This window comes from Carcharhinus amblyrhynchos, chromosome 9 (genome assembly GCF_965287045.1).
Source record: "Carcharhinus amblyrhynchos chromosome 9, sCarAmb.v2.hapA, whole genome shotgun sequence".
Lineage (NCBI taxonomy): Eukaryota > Metazoa > Chordata > Chondrichthyes > Carcharhiniformes > Carcharhinidae > Carcharhinus > Carcharhinus amblyrhynchos.
The window spans coordinates 38,756,995-38,771,068 of NC_137332.1; the positions used below are offsets into that span (position 1 = coordinate 38,756,995).

The 14,074-nt window shown below is 44.3% G+C and overlaps 1 protein-coding gene across 1 annotated transcript in view; it reads left to right on the forward strand.

Moving 5' to 3' along the window:
* The window catches only part of faf1 (Fas (TNFRSF6) associated factor 1), a 312,720-nt gene that overhangs the window by 129,891 nt on the left and 168,755 nt on the right, over positions 1–14,074 (forward strand). The window contains exon 8 of the mRNA XM_080195485.1: positions 4,147–4,233. Within this exon, the coding sequence (XP_080051611.1) occupies positions 4,147–4,233 (87 nt within the window). The remainder of the gene's footprint in view (positions 1–4,146; positions 4,234–14,074) is intronic.

The following is a 14,074-nucleotide window of genomic DNA, read 5'->3' on the forward strand; positions in this document are numbered from 1 at the left end:
CCAGTGAAATGAAAGGAAAAAATATACTTGATTTGGGGGGTCAAGTGCTTTTCCATTCACTTTTACTTTTTTTTTGCTCAGATGCAGCACTCATATTTTTCCAATATATATCATCTGTCAAACTTGTAATAGAATGATTTGGAAATTTTGCTGCATTTGGATCAGAAAAAGTGTGTGGTGATGGATTTATATTACAAGTGTGAACGAACTTGAATATAGAAAGTTCAGAGGGAAGTGAAAAAGAAAATTGGAGGCAAAGAAGAGTGTGCAATGAGAATGTCAGATAATGTAACATGGAATTCCAAAATCTTCCATAAGGATATAAGAGCAGTCCAAAGGGGGATTTGCACATGGAAACGGCATGACAAACCTCCTAAAAACGTACTTTGCATCTGTCTTTCACGAAGGAAGAAGATGCTGCCAAATGTATTTGTGAACAGTGAAATAGTTGAGATAATGGGCTAGATTAGAACGGCTGACCATTCTTCAAGTTGTTGAGTCACTGGTGCCAAAGTGGAGCATCTGAGGATGCTGATGCAAGTAAGTGTTTAAAAATGTGATACTGGTCATAATCTTGTAATCCCCCTTGGATATGGGGGTGACACCAGAGGACTGGAGGATTGGCAATGTTCAAAAAGTGTACTGGGATAAACCCAGCAATTACAGACCAGTCAGTTTAACCTCTGTAATGGGAAACTTAAATAAATGATTTAGGATAAACTTAATAGTCACCTGTACAAGTGTAGATTAATTAAGGGAACAGTGCTCAAATTTGCTAAATTCAAATTGCATTTAACCAACTTGATTAAATTTTTGATGAGATAACAGATTACTTAGTAATGTGGTTGATGTGATCTATATGGACTTCCAAAAGGCATTTTATTAGGTGTCACATTGTAGATTTGACAGAATAGTTGAATCCTATTAAGTCAAGAGGCAGTGGCTACATGAATACAAGCTGGCTGTTTGACAGAAACAAGAATAGTGATGAGCTGTTGTTTTTCATATAATGAGAAAGGTACATACTGGGGTTTCCTAGAATTTATTTTACTTCTTCATTCATTGGATAGAAACGTAGAAATTAGAAGCAGGAGTAGGCTATTCGGCCCTTTGAGCTTGCTCTGCCATTGATTTTCATCGTCTGAATTGTATCCTTTGTTTTATATTGCCTCTCCTAGTTATGTCCACCAAAATACATCACCTCAACTTTATCTGCATTAAAATTTATCTACACATGCTGCCCATTTTGCCAGCCTGCCTCTATCCTCCTGATTTCTATGCTATTTGCTGATCTCAATATGTAAATTTTGAAATCGTACCCTGTAGTCCCAAGTCTCAATCAATAAATATATATACTACATTGTATAATGCTCTAAGAACAAAGGCAGCAGATGCACAGGAACATCGTCTTGAAGTTACCCTCCAAGCCATACCATGTTGGTTTCACTGTCACTGGATCAAAATGCTGAAACTCCCTCCTTGACAGCACTGTGGGCATATCTACACCAGGTAAACTGCAGCGGTTCAAGAAGTCAGTCACCACCACCTTCTCGAGCACAATTAGAGATAGGCAATTAATGCTGACCTAACCAGTGACACACCCAGGTTGGGGAGAGTGGGAGAGTCCGAAACTAGGGGTCATAGTTTGAGGAGAAAGGGTAAATCTTTTAGAACTGAAACTTCTTCACTTAGAGAGTGGTGAATGTGTGGAATTCACTAATGCGGAATGGAATTGAGGCCAAAACATTGTCTGAAGAAGAAATTAGATATAGTTCTAGGGGCTAAAGGGATCAAGGGATTGGGGGGGCGCTCACCAGTCCTTTAGCCACACATTCAGTTGTACAATCTCCCTGTTCCTAGCCTCACTAGCATTTGGCACTGGGAGTAGTTCAGAGATTGCTACCCTAGAGGCCCTGCTTTTTAGCCTACTACCCAACTCCCTGAATTGCTCTCGCAGGACCTCCCTGCTCTTTCTGCCCATGTCATTTGCATCAATGTGGACAATGACGCCTGTCTGGTTATCGCCCCTTCTAGTATGCTTCCTGCTCAGAGACATCCAGGACCCTGGCACCAGGGAGGCAGACTACCATCCTGGAGTCTCGTTCGCGCCTACAGAACTGCCTGTCTGTGCCTCTAACTATTGCATCCCCCTCTTTCCCTTCCGAGCCACAGAGCCCGACTTTGTGTCAGCGACCTGGTCACTGTGGCTTACCCTTGGAGGGCCATCCCCTCCCACAGTATCCAAAATGGTATACTTATTTTGGAGGGGGACAACCACAGAGGATCCCTTCACTGACTGCTCTCTCCATTCCTCACTCTTGTCTATCACCCAGCCCTTACTGTTAAGGGGGACAGCCACCTGGATACTCTCTGGTACGTGACCTTTATCCTTCCTAACTGTGACCCACGTGTCTTCCTCCACGTCCTTGGTGTGACTACCTGCCTGTAACTTCTCTCTATTAATTCCTCATTATCCCTGACTAAACTAAGGTCATCGAGCTGCAGCTCCAGTTCCCCAACGCGATCCCTCAGGAGCTGCAGTTCGACACACCTGGCGCAGATATGGACTTCCGGGAGGCTAGGCGACTCCCACATCCGACACTGAAAGCAACAAATCGGCCTCTCACTCATACCTACCCCTTTTTTTAAATTTCTGGAAGAATGAAGAACAGAACCTACCCTGCCTCTGCCTGTTTACGCCGAAGCCCATTGAGCCAAAGCCCTTCAGCCTTCACTCTGCTCCCTCTCACTCCGCTGCCTGTTGTATAGAGTGGCCTTCCTTTTATACTTCGCACGCTTAAAAAAACCTTCTCAGCTTACCCTGTGGCCCACTTCCACTTTTCAAATTAAAGTAACTTGAGAAAAAAAAACCGTGAAAAAACTAAAACGACAGTGACTCGCTTACTTTCTCGCTCCAAACACAAATCGATCCTTCTCTCACCTTGCTTCGAAGAATAATGAGCATGAACAATGCTAATACTTTCCATGAGCAAAATATTACAATAATGGCAGTTCCAGTAGGTTTCTCTTGCTAATGTTGTATTAACTCATTCAACCTTTTAACTCGTGTTGTATTAGAAGCTGAGACTAACCTATCAGAATTTACTGAATGTTGGCATTGTTCTTCAGTACATTATGTACGTTTTAATGATTTCATTGTAGAACTTTGAAGTTCAAGATTGTCCGAAAAAAGAGAAACAGAAAAGTTTTGATTTATGTATGTGACGTTTTTAAAAAAACTTCAAGCCCTAGTGATGTTACATTTTACAGAAGAAGGGTTATCGGGAGAGGGCAGGAATGTGGAACTGAGCCATGACAGATCAGCCGTGATCTTATTGAATGGCGGGGCAGGCTCGAAGGGCTAGATGGCCTACTCCTGCTCCTATTTCTTATGTTCTTATGATGTGCAGGGTTCATTGTATTTTAGGGTCATCTACTGCAGTGCTTGTCCTTCTGCTCTCCATTTATGATGCTCTCCTCTGCAACTGTTTGGGTCTTGCTATTCTCAATATTTCTCAAAGGGGCAACAAATGCTGTCATTGCTAGCAATGCTCCCTTCCCATAAACAAATGAAAAAAACCTGCAATACGAAGGCTCTTGGTGTGGAAAGCATATGAAAATGAACCAGTTTACTTGCATTTGGTGTGACAAAAAGTTTTCACTCCCTCAGTCATCGATGCACAGTGGCAGCAGTGCGTACCATATACAGGATGCACTGTAGCAACTCATCAGTTCAACTTAACTACATCACCCAAACTCACGACCTCTACCACCAAGAAAGACAAGGGCAACAGATTCATGGGAACACCACCAATTGCATGATCCCTTCCAAGCCACTCACCATCCTGACTTGAAACAAAACCTCAGCCCGTTCACTGTCACTGGGTCAAGATTCTTGAATTTCTTCCTAACAGTGCAATGGATGTACCTACACCATATGGACTGCAGCGGTTCGTGAAGGCAGCTCACCATCACCTTGTCGAGGGCAATTAGGGGAGGGTAACAAGTGCTGGCCCAGCCATTGATGTCCACATCCCCTGAAAGAATAAAAAAACGCTTGCACTGAAATGTACTTTGCGTGAGATGACTTTAAGTAAAAACAAAATGCTGTGTATTACATAATTTTTTTTAAAACTCTTTTATTAGGTAAAGCGTAACATATTTGATCTCACAAACATCCATGTCCGTCACCAGATTTGGGAAGGCTGGCCTGCCTCTGCTGAGGATGACTCTGTGAGTGCAATTTATTTCTAAAGAATTTGTACTGTGCTTCAATCCTTGGTATTGTGTGATGCATAGACAGGAAAAATTCTTTCTGCAGATGTTCTTTTATGTACTGCTGCTGCTTTTGTTAGTATGTGGTTTTGATATATTTTCATTTCTGCATTACTCTTTTTATATAACCATTGTAACCATTAGCCAAACATCTTTTCATAATTGAAGAGAAGCGTAGGGCACAGGAGCTTACTTTTCAGATTTACCCATAGTTGAGACCAGTCAGCTGTATAAACATTTCAAGATGTTTTAGTATCTGCATGCATAAAGGCTTTCCTCTGAAATAATTCAGCCATCCATTCAATACATTCTCCAACTTTTTGTAAACTGATTTAACTTTTTAAAATCAATTGGAATGAAATCCTGTTCACTGAAGCTTAGAGTTTTGTTAGCTTAATCACTTTGTTAATGCTTGAGCTGCTGGTATGATTTTATACAGAAATATTTAAGGTATGAGGAAATTATTATAGAACAGTGAAGCTTTTCAATTTGAAAAGGGACGCAATGAAGCAAAATGCTGCCTTAAGTTTTATCTGAAAGTGCTTTTGACCAAGTTATTCATAACTGGAATCATAGTTCAGTCTGGGTGACAGAATAAAATGTGACAGTTTTGGTGTAAATATTCTTTAATTTCATTCAGTCCAATCCAAAATGAACGTTATCGATTGTATGGTTCAAAGTTGATTATTCTCTGGTTTTATGCAGGCTTGTTCCCTCATGCTGTCGTGTTAACTCACCCTTTTCCCTGTGCCCCCCCCACCCTCCTTCCCTCTTGCACCCCCCCCCCCACCCTCCTTCCCTCTTGCGCCCCCCCCCCACCCTCCTTCCCTCTTGCGCCCCCCCCCCACCCTCCTTCCCTCTTGCGCCCCCCCCCCACCCTCCTTCCCTCTTGCGCCCCCCCCCCACCCTCCTTCCCTCTTGCGCCCCCCCCCCACCCTCCTTCCCTCTTGCGCCCCCCCCCCACCCTCCTTCCCTCTTGCGCCCCCCCCCCACCCTCCTTCCCTCTTGCGCCCCCCCCCTCGCTCTCGCGCCCCCCCCCCATCAAAATTTTAATATTATTCAATGTTTTGAGGAGAAACTCTGAATTTTATTTTCAGATTGGATTTTTTCTAGTATCAATTCATCAAGCAAAAAAAGTAAATTTCAGCATTGCATAACACATTTTGAGCATTTACATTGGTGGTTACCATAAGTCCTGTTGTCATTGCTTGTAATTAATTCATGGCAAAGGTAACTGCATAATCTTAATCTATATGAAATCTTAATTACTTCATACCTGCAGCGTCATCTATTAGATAAACTTGAGAGCCTCATCTGTATGCCTTGGTATCACAAGTGCACATCTAAATATTTCTTAAATGTTACAAGGGTCTCTGCCTCCACCACCCTTTTCGAGTGTGAGAATCCCACCATCCTTTGTGTGAAAGGTTTTTCCTCACATCCCCTCTAAACCTCCTGCCCTTCACCTTAAATCTAAACCACACCCCCCCCACCAGTCATTAATTGCTCCACCAAGATGAAAAGTTTCTACCTGTCTATCAATGTCTCTCGTGATTTTATCATCTCAATTATGTTCTCCATCAGTATCTTCTGCTCCAAGGAAAGCAGCCCCAGCCTATCAATGTTTATTCATAACTAAAACTCTCCAGTGCAGACAAAATCCTGGTAAATCTGCTCTGCACCTTTCCTGTGCTATCACATTCCTTCTATAATATGGATTCCAGAACTATGGGTGAATGTTGAGACCAGATTCTCTGGTAAATGCTGGAACGTGCTCAAAATCTAGAGAATTTTGAAAAAAATAATTCTCTCTAGCAAGATGGCGTTTTGCAATTTTGGATCAGACCTGCTGGGGGAGTTATGTGGAACACTCCACGGGGGAAGTGGGAACATCATTTTAATACATTATCACCTCATATCGAGCACTCACTAGAATACTAAGTCGGCACTGAGTATCCCGCACACGTTATTGGCATGGTGTCATGTCAGTGCCATTTAGAACAGCTCTACATAAGAATGAACCTGGCACATTCATCTCCAAGGGGGATGTTGGGTGTGATTGCTCAGGCAGCCATTTTGCCTCAGCCTGTCCAATACTCGGGGCACCAGGATGAATGCTGCGGTCACACATAAGTACAGCATGGGATCGATGGTGGGGGGGTCACTCTGTCCGTACAGTGGGGGGGGGGGGGGGGGAACAAAGGAATGGGCAGGTCAGATGCCATGAGAAAATGGAGGCTCAACACTAATTGCCTTGTTGCTGTACATGGGATATAATGTGGAGGTGTGGCTGTTTTGTCAGAGGCGATATTAGGAGAGGAAGCAAAAATTAACTCAGTGACTGGGTGAAAGTCTTAGAGGCACAGAGGAATGAGAGTCAGGGCTGTGGTAGAACTCCTTATAGCTCACTCTGGCATTCTCACTCATTCAGTTCATGATTCAGGAGAATCATGGAGCCTGCGGAGTTGGCCTTCCTACTAATCTTGATTGACCAGCAGGCAGAGACAAAGTTGTGCCGCTGCATGTGCTCAGGACTGGAGGGCTGCAATTGTCCAGGGAGCACAAGATCAACCTCAGAGACAGTACTGAGCTAGAATTTTCCGGCGAAGGTGCTTATGCCTTCAGGCGTCTGAGCCTCAATGATGGAGAAGGCTGTGTCTATCCCTAGGGTCAGTGAACCACCTCTGCCACATACTGCATGAGCTGGTGCTCCATGGAATTGGAGGACATGCAATGCCTGTGGCCCTTAAAGTGGCAGCCGCACTAAACCTTTTCACCAGAGGCTCCTTCCAGGACAGCACAGGGGACATCTATGACATCTCCTCCCCGAGTGTCACTCACAGATGTATCAGGCAGGTCATAAATGCCCTGTGTGCAAGATGTTTATAAACTTGGATCAGGATCAAGTGAACCAGGATGTCAGGGCCATGGGCTTTTGTCCTCATAACAGGGAAGCCCCAGGTGCGAGGTGTCAGTGACCACACTCACCAGGCTCTTAAGTCACCATTGTGGTAGGCTGCGCCATTCATGAGCAGTAAGGGATTCCATTCCCTCAACATCCAACATGTACCTGTTTCCCAAGGAGCACCCATGACAGTTATATCTTGGGTTGCTTGCAAATCCCAGCAGTCTTTGAGGGAGAGTGGCAGCTGGAGGAATGGTTCCTCGGGGACAAGGGGTATCCTCACAAAGTAGCTGATGACACTAATGTGGAGGCCACAAACGCCTGCAGAAACTCAATACAATGAGGCTCATGCTTCAACGTGTGTGCTGGTGGAGCAGACCATTGGATTGCTGAAGATTCAGTTCTGGTGCCTGGACTAGGTTGGGGAATCCCACAGCATAACTCCCAGAGGCTCTCCTGAATTATTGTGGTGTGCTGCATGGGGGAGACCACCTGGAAAAGGATAAGATGGGCGAGCACCACATATCCTTGGATGAGGAGAATGCTGAGGAAAGAGTAGGTTTGACAAGGCCAAAATGGGCCACAGAGCAAAGGAGGTCATTGTAAAATCTCGTTTTGTGGATGAGCGGGATAGCCCACATGGATGTCAGGTAAAACAATGTGCTATCAGCATCATCCAACCAACATTGCACATCTTCATGGGCAGGAAGCCAAAGCCAGAAGAGTGAGGGTAACTTGCTGCAAGGATAGACCAATGCTCCTCTATCCTCCAGCAGTGTGTTTGACTCCTGCTTAATTGAAAGTTGAATGTTCCCTGCCAATGAATGGATACATGGTGGGCTTCATGAACGGTTTAAGATGAGCATCAGGTACTGTAGCCTCTTTGGTGTAATTGCTTGGTTTTTCAGTTTCAGCTTTCACCTGAAGTGGGCAGATTCTTAGCATTTCAGCAGCTCCTTGGCCTCTTGCACACAAGTGCAATGCTGTACTCTCGAAATGCCCTAATCTTGGAGTGGGGCGGTGGGGGGGGTGGGGGAGAGGAAAGGGATGCTCCTTCAATGAATGGGGGTAGGGAAAGGGTTTTTGGGTTTGGGGTTGACTGTAGCAGGGTATCTACAATTTCTTCAGTGTGGGTGAGGTATTGCACAGTCATTCTTGCACTCAAATGCAACAGAGAGCAAATCCAGAGTTGTAAACTACCGTAAAAAGTCAAAGCTGACTCTTCTTTGTCTGAGTGCTTGATGCATTTGCAACGGGCTAAGTAGTTGATAGCACTGGTTGCAACATGTGAGTATGATGGATTGGCTATTACAGAAATGTTGTTGCAAGATGACCTGAACTGGATACCCAACATTTCAGTGTGTACAGTGTTCCAAAACAACAGGCTAAAGGGAAAGACATTGTTAATCAAGGAAGGTTTCAGAGCAGTGCTGAGTCATGATATAAAGGCAGTGAATAATGATGTAGAAGTGGTTTGGGTTGAAGGAAAACAAGGGTCGAATAGTCTATAGACCCCAAAATGTGACACCTCAAGAAGTCAGAACATAAATGGAGAAATGTGGGTATCTTTTGAAGGAAACTGCAGTTATCATTGGTCAGAACATTGAATACAGGAGTTGGGATGTCTTGCTGAAGTTGTAAGGCCACACTTGGAATACTGTGTACTGTCTGGTCACCCTATTACAGAAAGAATGTTAAACTAGAAAGGGTGCAGAAAAGATTTACTAGGATGCTAATGGGACTTAATAGTTTGAGTTATAAGGAGAGGCTGGATAATCTGGCATTTCTTTCTCTGGAGCGTAGGAGGCTGAGGGTGATCTTACAGAGGTCTATAAAATAATGAGGGGCATAGATCAGCTAGATAGTCAATATCTTTTCCCAAAGGGAGGGGAGTGTAAAACTAGAAGGCATAGGTTTAAAGTGTGAGGGAAGAAATACAAAGGGGTCCAGAGGGGCAGTTTTTTCACACAGAGGGTGGTGAGTGTCTGGAACAAGCTGCCAGAGGTAATTGTAGAGGAGAGTACAATTTTGTCTTTTAAAAAGCGTTTAGACAGTTACATGAGTAAGATGGGTTTTGAGGGATATGGGCCAAATGTGGGCAATTGGGAGTAGCTTAGGGGTTTTAGAAAAAAAGGGCAGCATGGACAAGTTGAGCCAAAGGGCCTGTTTCCATGATGTAAACCTCTCTGACTGTATCATGGGAGATTTTAATCTGCATATTGTTTGGACAAACCAAACTGGCAAGTGTAGTATGGAAGAAGAATTTGTGGAGTGTATCAGGGATTGCTTTTTTGGAGCAATGGCTACCCCCCCAATGGGTAGAGAGCATAATGTGATAGAGTTTCAGATACAGTTTGAGGGTGAATGCCATAAATCCATAACCAGCATCTAAATTTAAATAAGGGGCAATTATAATGGTATGAGGGAGGAGTTGTCTAATGTGAACTGGGTAAACAAGCTAAGATACAGGTCAGGAGATGAGCAGTGGCCTATCAGTGCTCAGCAGGACTTCATACAAATCAAACAGAGGGGCTCCACAAGAAAGAGATAAAAACCATTGTTAACACAAGGTCAAGAATAATGTTAAATTGAAAAGTAGAATATGCAAAGTGGCAAGGGGTGGTGATAGATCAGAGGTTTGGGGTGTTTTTAGGATCCAGCAGCAAAAAACTAAAAAGCACATTAGGGAAAAAATGAAGTTTGAGAGAAAACTTGGCATTAAAACAAACAATAAGAGTTTCTATGAATATATAAACAAGAAGCAGATGGCTGAGGTAAATGAGGGACCTCTACTGAATGAGGTGGGTGAATTGATAACAGCAAAGGAATGGTGGATATGCTAAATATGTTTTTTGCATTCGTCTTCACCATGGAAAGCATTGCAACTACCCTTAAGTTATCAGATGCGTTGATTATAAATAACATGGTAGAAGTTACAATACAGTATCACAAGGGATAGTGTATTGGACAGACTCAAGGGGCTAAAGGTGAACAGGTTGCCAGGACCTGATGAACTGCATGGTAAGGTTTTAAATGGAAGTGGCTACAGAGGTAATGGACCCATTGGTTGAAAGTTTTCGTAACTCACTAAATTCCAGGAAGGTACCAGAAGATTGGAAAACAGCCAATGTGATGTCCTTGTTCAAAAAGGGAGAGAGACTGAAGGCAGGGAACTTTAGGCCAACTAATTTAACATCCATCATTGGCAAAATGCTGGAGTCAATAAACAAAGAGAACATAGAACATAGAACACTACATCACAAACAGGCCCTTCGGCCCACGAGTTGCACCGATCACATCAACACCTATCTATAACCCCCAATCCCATAAAACCCCATATACTCATCCAGAAGTCTTTTAAAAGACCCCAGCGAGTTCGCCTCCACCACCACTGACGGCAGCCGATTCCACTCACTCACCACCCTCTGAGTGAAAAACTTACCCCTAACATCACTTCTGTACTTTCCTCCCCGCAAATCATTTAGGAAAGCTGAATCAAACCTAGTCAACATGGTTTTAGGAAAGCTAAATCATGTTTGTCGAATTTGCTTGAATTCATTGTGGATGTAACTGAGGGAAATCTAAATATACTACATCTACATGTTCCCCTTGAGAGGAAAACGTGGAGGGGAACATGTAGATGTAGTATATTTAGATTGTCAAAAAGTATTTGACAAGGAACCACAAAAGAGGCTGGTGCATAAAGCACAAGCCCATGGAATTGGATGAAGTTGTTAGCGTGGATTGAAAAATGACTGTCAGATAGAAAACAGAATTGGAATAAATGAATAAAGAGTGGAAAGATGTAGCTAGTGGAGTACTGCAATGATCAGTACTCAGCCCGCAATTGTTTACTATTTACATTAATGACCTGAAGGAAGGAACAGAGTGTAAGCTTTCCAAACTTGCTGATAATACAAAGATGGTTGAAGGGCAGGTTGTGATCAGGATATTGTGATTCTGCAACAGGATATAGATAGATCAGCATTTTGGCTTTAATGCAACAGAGTTACAATTTAAAAATAGGGAGTTTTTTTTGCAATTGTGTAGGATGTTGGTGAGGCCTCACCTGGAATACTGCATTCAGTTTTGGCCCCTTTATCTTAAAAAGGATATAGTAACATTGGAGGCAGTCCAAAGGAGGTTCACCAGGCTAATTCTTGGGATAAGAGAATTGTCCTATCAAGAGAGAGTACACAGCCTGGGTGCTGCTGGATCCTAAAAACATCCCAGTCCTCTGATCTATCACCACCCCTTGCCACTTTGCGTATTCTACTTTTCAATTTAACATTATCCTTGACCTCCTGTGTTAACAATGGTTTTTACCTCTTCCTTGTGGAGTTTAGAAGAGGGAGAGGTGACCTTATTCAAACATATAAGATCCTGAGGGGGCTTGGCAGGGTAGATGGTGAGATGTTTTCACTAATGGGAATGTCTCAAACAAAGAGACGTGGCTACAAGATAAAGGGCCATTTAAAACTTGGAGTGTGTAGAAATTTCTTCTCTCAGGGTGGTGAATATCTGGAATTCTCTGTCCCAAAGGGTGGTAAAGGCTGGATCATCAGAAGTATTTGAAATGAGGGTAGATAAATCTTTGATAGAGCAAGGAATAGAGAGGGGGTTATGGGGAAATCTCCACAGAAAAGGAGCTGAGGCTGGCACAGATCAGCCATGATCGTATTGAATGGTGAGGCAGGCTCGAAGAAGCAGGAGTAGACCACCAGGTTCTATTTCCCTCCTTGTGTGTGTTCATCAGGGATGTAGCGCTGGGTGTGCGCAGGGTTTTGCATACTTTTTGGCACCAAGTGACACAGTGGATGCTCTGTGGGTGAACAACGTGAATATTTATTCTAGAACTATATACAGTGGTGACTTTTCTACACATGCCTACTTTCACCTGTGCCAACTATGTGCCTATAACTTTCTACCTTCCCTACCCTCGCACTACATCTAAGTGCTTCCCCAGGATCCCCAGCTGAGGTTGGAGAGACCTGCTGACTTCCACACCCTGTTGCCCGAGATAACCTTGGCAGACGTCCCCTGGTGGGCCTGGACCTTAACGGTACTGGCCTGCTTCCAGGCAATACGGGCATTGCAGTTTGCCCTTCTCAGTGTGTGAGGCTGGAGGGGGAATCAGATGGGCTAGACACTCCCCTAAATCTCTTGGATGGAAGGCCACTAGTTGTGTCCCAGATGATCCTCATCCCTTCAGATGCTTGATGGCTCCAGTGCTGCTTCATGGGACGGAGGGCAGCTGGATTGAGGCCCAGAAGTCCTGCCATCCTCTGGCACTGGCTTTTCTGTGTTCCCATGTGTGCCTGCACCATGCAGTTAAAGTTCTGCCCACTGGAGCTCATACCCTCAGACGTGGAGGTCATGAGCTGAGCCATGGTGCAGAAATCTTCTGCCGTAGAGTGTGCTGCATGAGCCAGGGCCTGCACCACGGGCGTCATCCTCGCAGTGTTTGTCTCATTGTGCTGGAATGATGGCACCATCTCCTCAGGCAAAAGGTGTTGGGCCTCCTCCAGTCGTCACTTCCTGATGCTTGCAACTTGCATTTGCTGTCCAATCAGTTTTCAAACGATCAGACCCAGGGCATGTCATTAGCCAGGGGCCTAGCAAAGTCCTGGCCTCCAAGTGCCAGTTTCCTGGGACACCCCCTCCTCCACCTGCTTTGGATCTTCAGCACCAGTGAGTGATCCAACAGCCTGCCTACTTAGTGAACTACTTAGAGGTGAGTATCTGTGCTAGTGTTGGGTGTGTGAGACAACTTTGACACACCTTCAGTGGTGAGGTCTGAGAAGTTTCCCTTGGAACTGCTCATGACTAGAGAGTCCAGGGGCCATGAGAACATAAGAAATAGGAGCAGGAGTAGGCCATCCAGCCCCTCGAGCCTGCCCCGCCATTCAATAAGATCATGGCTGATCTGTCGCTGCTCAGTTCCACTTTCCCGCCCTCTCCCCATAACCCTTAATCCCCTCTCCTATCAAAAACCCATCAACCCGCGTCTTAAAAATATTTAGCGAGGCAGCCTCCACCACTTCAACGGGCAGAGAATTCCAGAGATTCACCACCCTTTGAGTGAAGAAGTTCCTCCTCAACTCTGTTCTAAACTGTCCCCCCCTCTGCTTATCTTGAGGCTGTGCCCTCTAGTCCTATTGTCTTTTTTGAGCGGGAAGAGTCTCTCCACCTCTATCCTATCCATCCCATTCATCATCTTATACGTCTCAATGAGATCTCCTCTCATTCTTCTAAACTCTAACGAGTACAAGCCCAGTTTATTCAGCCTCTCCTCATAGCTCAACCCCCTCAACTCCGGTATCAGCCTAGTAAACCTCCTCTGCACTCCCTCCAAGGCCAAAATATCTTTGCGCAGGTGCGGCGCCCAAAACTGCACACAGTACTCCAGCTGCGGCCTCACCAATGCCCTATACAGCTGCAGCAAGACCAGATGTTTTAAATATGAGGATGGACCAGACATGCTTGGCTGATTGCAACGGAAGGGAGATGGCATAAGTGCATTACAGGAGATAAAGCAGGGAACATTGATTACTCACTTGAGACTTGAGGAATGATAGCGTGTCCTGAATGTTATAGTTCAGGTCAGAAACTCCGAAGTGTTATATGAAGTCTGCCTGGATCATATGTTTGCACATTGATAAAAGTTCCTCAGTGGGTCAGTTGAATCATACCTGATGTGAAGCATCTCATGCTCACCCTACCCAAGTTCAAAGTTTATTTAAGAATACAGTTAACATGTATAGAAAGAAAATTAGCTGTAACTTTTACTAATTACAAACAGCAAATTCATTATAGTGAATTTCCCTTAACAAGAACACAAAATGTTCCAATCAAACAAACTTCCATATTCAAAACCCTTGCCACAGGTTTAGC